This window comes from Cystoisospora suis (genome assembly GCF_002600585.1).
Source record: "Cystoisospora suis strain Wien I chromosome Unknown contig_5860, whole genome shotgun sequence".
In the NCBI taxonomy this organism is placed as follows: Eukaryota; Apicomplexa; class Conoidasida; order Eucoccidiorida; family Sarcocystidae; genus Cystoisospora; species Cystoisospora suis.
The window spans coordinates 1-3151 of record NW_027158649.1 but is presented as its reverse complement, the minus strand read 5'-3'; the positions used below and the strand labels follow the sequence as shown (position 1 = coordinate 3151).

Sequence of the window (3151 nt, the reverse complement as noted above, 5' to 3'; positions counted from 1 at the left end):
GACTCATAGAATTTCTTGGACACATCGTCAGTGGGCGAACCCGGGGAGGAGGAATCTCTTGACGAGCGGGAAGATGGCGAAGACAGTGAAGCCCCGCCGAAAGACGCTGCCTCTGCGACAGCGTCTTCGGGGCTGAGGTGACAACCGCAGTACGTCCCGCTAGCCCACAGCGACCGCTCTAGCAAGGCACCTCCTCTCACGTCCTCCGCGTCATGTTTAGCGGACTCACGCTGATCCGCAGTTTTCACCTCTGAAGCAACCCCCCCAACCCACGACGACGTCAGCTCTGAGAAAGTATCGCCGGAGTACCCGCAAACGGCGTCAAGAACATCTTGCCGAGCGGAGACAGCAGACACGTTGCGCCCATCGCGAGCATCTGACTCGGGCGCGACGGTTCGAGCCCAGCCGGCTTCAAGGTACAGCCCAGTGGGCTGATTGCTTTCGTAGTTCCCGCCGCTGCCGAAAACAGCTGGCTCAGAAAACGTGTTAGTAGACGCTCGCTGAGCAGCCTCCGAAGTGCCGCGTGATAGGGCACAGTTCAGAGACCCGTTTGACCGAGAAAAAGACACCGAACTGCAGGTGATGCTTTGACAGGTAGAAGGGAAGGTCTGCTCTTGTCCACTGTTCTCTGCGGTGTCAGGGCTGCTCAGTCTTCTCGGCTCCTGCAGCGGACCATGGCCCGGGACCAACAAAGCCTCGTTTACCCTGGTGTCCCTCGGTGGCGCTTGCCCTAAGTTCAAACGTAGTTGCTGATCGTGTGTTGTCGTTGTGGGCCGTGGCACTTCCCCCGTATCGCCTTCAACTCGTAGACTACCCTGGCCTCCTGAAGCGTTTCGTGAAGCCGCGTCACTGACTGAACCGTCCACCGTCGGTCCGGTGAGCTCTGTGGCATCCGCGCTGGCGTTTCCTGTTACTGGATGAGCTGGCGTTGGTCCGAGGTCGGGTGCTGGGCAAAAGCCAGTGCCCGCATTGGTCGCAGACGCCGGTTGTAAAGCGGCTTCCGCAGCTTCAGCCCGAGTTCGAGCCCCTACCCGGAGACCCAGTGACAGATGTGCTACATCTCCCATGCAGGACAATGCCATATCTCTCTGACTTCTGCCGCAGTTTGCACAGACAGCACCTTTTGGAACAAGCCACCAGAGCCGCGGACTTGAGTCGGGTTTGTCTTCCATCCATTCCCGAAGACTCATCCGGTCTTTTTCCGTTGAAAAAAGAGCTGTTGACCTTTCTGCCTGAGCTTTTGTCCTTTGTGAAACCGACTCTTGAGCTGAAGGTGACGAGTAAGTCTGTTCACCCCTTCTTTGCTCCCGCTCTGTCGGGCTGATGCATCTCCCACTGCGAGCCGCGAACGCCCTATCACTCGCTTCCGTGAAGGCTTCACCTGTCGATGCAACCTGCCTGTTGGTTTCTCTTCTCTTCGCCACCCTTTCTTCGTTTCTGTCAAGACCATCCTCCTTTCCTCGGTGTCTAGCTGCGGCGCTTCCAGGGAACCTGAAGATCAGCGGGGGAGCCGTGCCAGCCCAATGGCGGTCCCAGCGTTTCCGCCAGTTTTCTAACCAGAGTTCTTCGCCATCTATATCGCGGTTGATGTATTGATCGTCCCCTGTGTGCGCAGTATCCCCTCGGGCTATCACTCCAAAACTGCCAGCGTGCCCACCCCAATCTTCAGAGGCCACTGCACGTTCGTGTGTTCCCGTCAGGACCCGTACGGAGTGCCCACACGCGTCGCGATTGTCAGCTGCATCCCGCTTCTGATTTGCGGTGTTAGTCGGGGCGTGTCGACTCTGTGGGATTGTGACACGCGCTTCTCTCGGCGCGCTGCCACTTTCCAGATCGGTGCCTTTTGTCAGGCCTCTCAAGCAAGCAATCGCAATTGACGAACCGGAGCGGGGAGTCGACTGGCAGCGTCTTCCCGTCACCTCCACTTCAGTGCCACGTGTAGAGGCTTCGCCCTTTGGTCTCGCGGCCCTCAGTGCTGCCGCTTGAGAGCAGAACACATCGTAAAGCGCCAGCCCCTCATCCGTATGCTGCAGGAGGCTAGTTGCTTCTCGGCGCGTCAGAGAGAAAGCTTGCATTGCCTCCTCTACTTGCTGCTCCCGCACCTGAAGCTCCGCAGCTTCCCGCCACTGTTGAAGGCGGTATTGCTGGTGTTCAATCTGCGCCCGGACTGCGGTCTGTTCCTTGTACATCTGAGACAGCAGAGCGCGAAGAGAAGCCTCTTCTCCGCGTCTCCACAATTCAAGAAGAACGCTACGACGGTCTGGAATGCTGTCCGGGCACGGCTCGGCATCTTCTGAAAGCTGAACCGCCTGATCGGGTACCTTTCCTGACGCTGTGTTGACAGCATCGGGGGATTGCTCATCAAAGAGAAAGAGCGTCCGGCATCCTCCAAAGGCTTCAGCTTGAGTACCATGGTAGGTGTGGCGCCGGAGACGCGAGCGTATGTCGGATGGGTTCCGGCAGGAAAGCGAATGGCTCTGCTGTCGCTGGAGTAATAGGCTTTGTTCCCGCTGAAGTTGCCTGCGAAGTATCTCGCCCCGATACGATTCGGCTCTAAGAAGACTCATCAGGCGTATCTCACTGAGACCCCCCTGTCGTGCACTCCCGTGACGAAGATCGCCCAAGGGTGCGTAAGCTCCCCAGGACTGTTCAGGATAGTTTGGCTTCTCTGTCGATGGGAGTCTCCGAGGCAGCGTCACATTTGAGACGGCAGGTCCTGTGCTGCTGGAGTCTTTGCAGGTGGCGTGCTCTCTTGGCTCCACTAGCTCGGCTGTTCTTTCTTTTGCAGAACCAGCCGGCGGGCTTGCAGCGGCCAGTCCCTGTTTCTCTTCAGCTCGCCTCGCTTCCTCGTCAGGAGCAGTCACCTCGGTCTTGTTCATCAAGCACTTTTTGTTGGGGTCCTGAAAGGCCAACGGGACACGGCTGTCAAGTGACGTGGTCTTCACTGTCTTGTTGCTCACGTCTTCTGACGTAGCCGCGGGCGCCTTGCAGGTCCTGATGATCTTGCACGTAACGAGCTGCTGGTCTGGTCCTGATGTGGGCCCCAGCGCGCGTTCTCGAGCCCGAAAAAGAGTGTCTTCAGCTAAGGACCGGTATTGTGCGTCCGGTGTTTCCTGCGGGACCGAGGCCCCGCAGGAAACACCGGACGCAC

The 3151-nt window shown here is 58.3% G+C and overlaps 1 protein-coding gene across 1 annotated transcript; it reads right to left on the bottom strand.

The window, feature by feature from the left end:
* Nucleotides 1–679: 679 nt before the first annotated feature.
* On the bottom strand, nt 680–1356 carry CSUI_009662 (uncharacterized protein; the record flags this gene model as incomplete). Its single annotated transcript, XM_068069774.1, has 1 exon — nt 680–1356. A coding segment is annotated over exon 1 (510 nt), but the record flags the coding sequence as incomplete, so codon positions are not given.
* Between the last annotated feature and the right edge of the window lie 1795 nt (nt 1357–3151).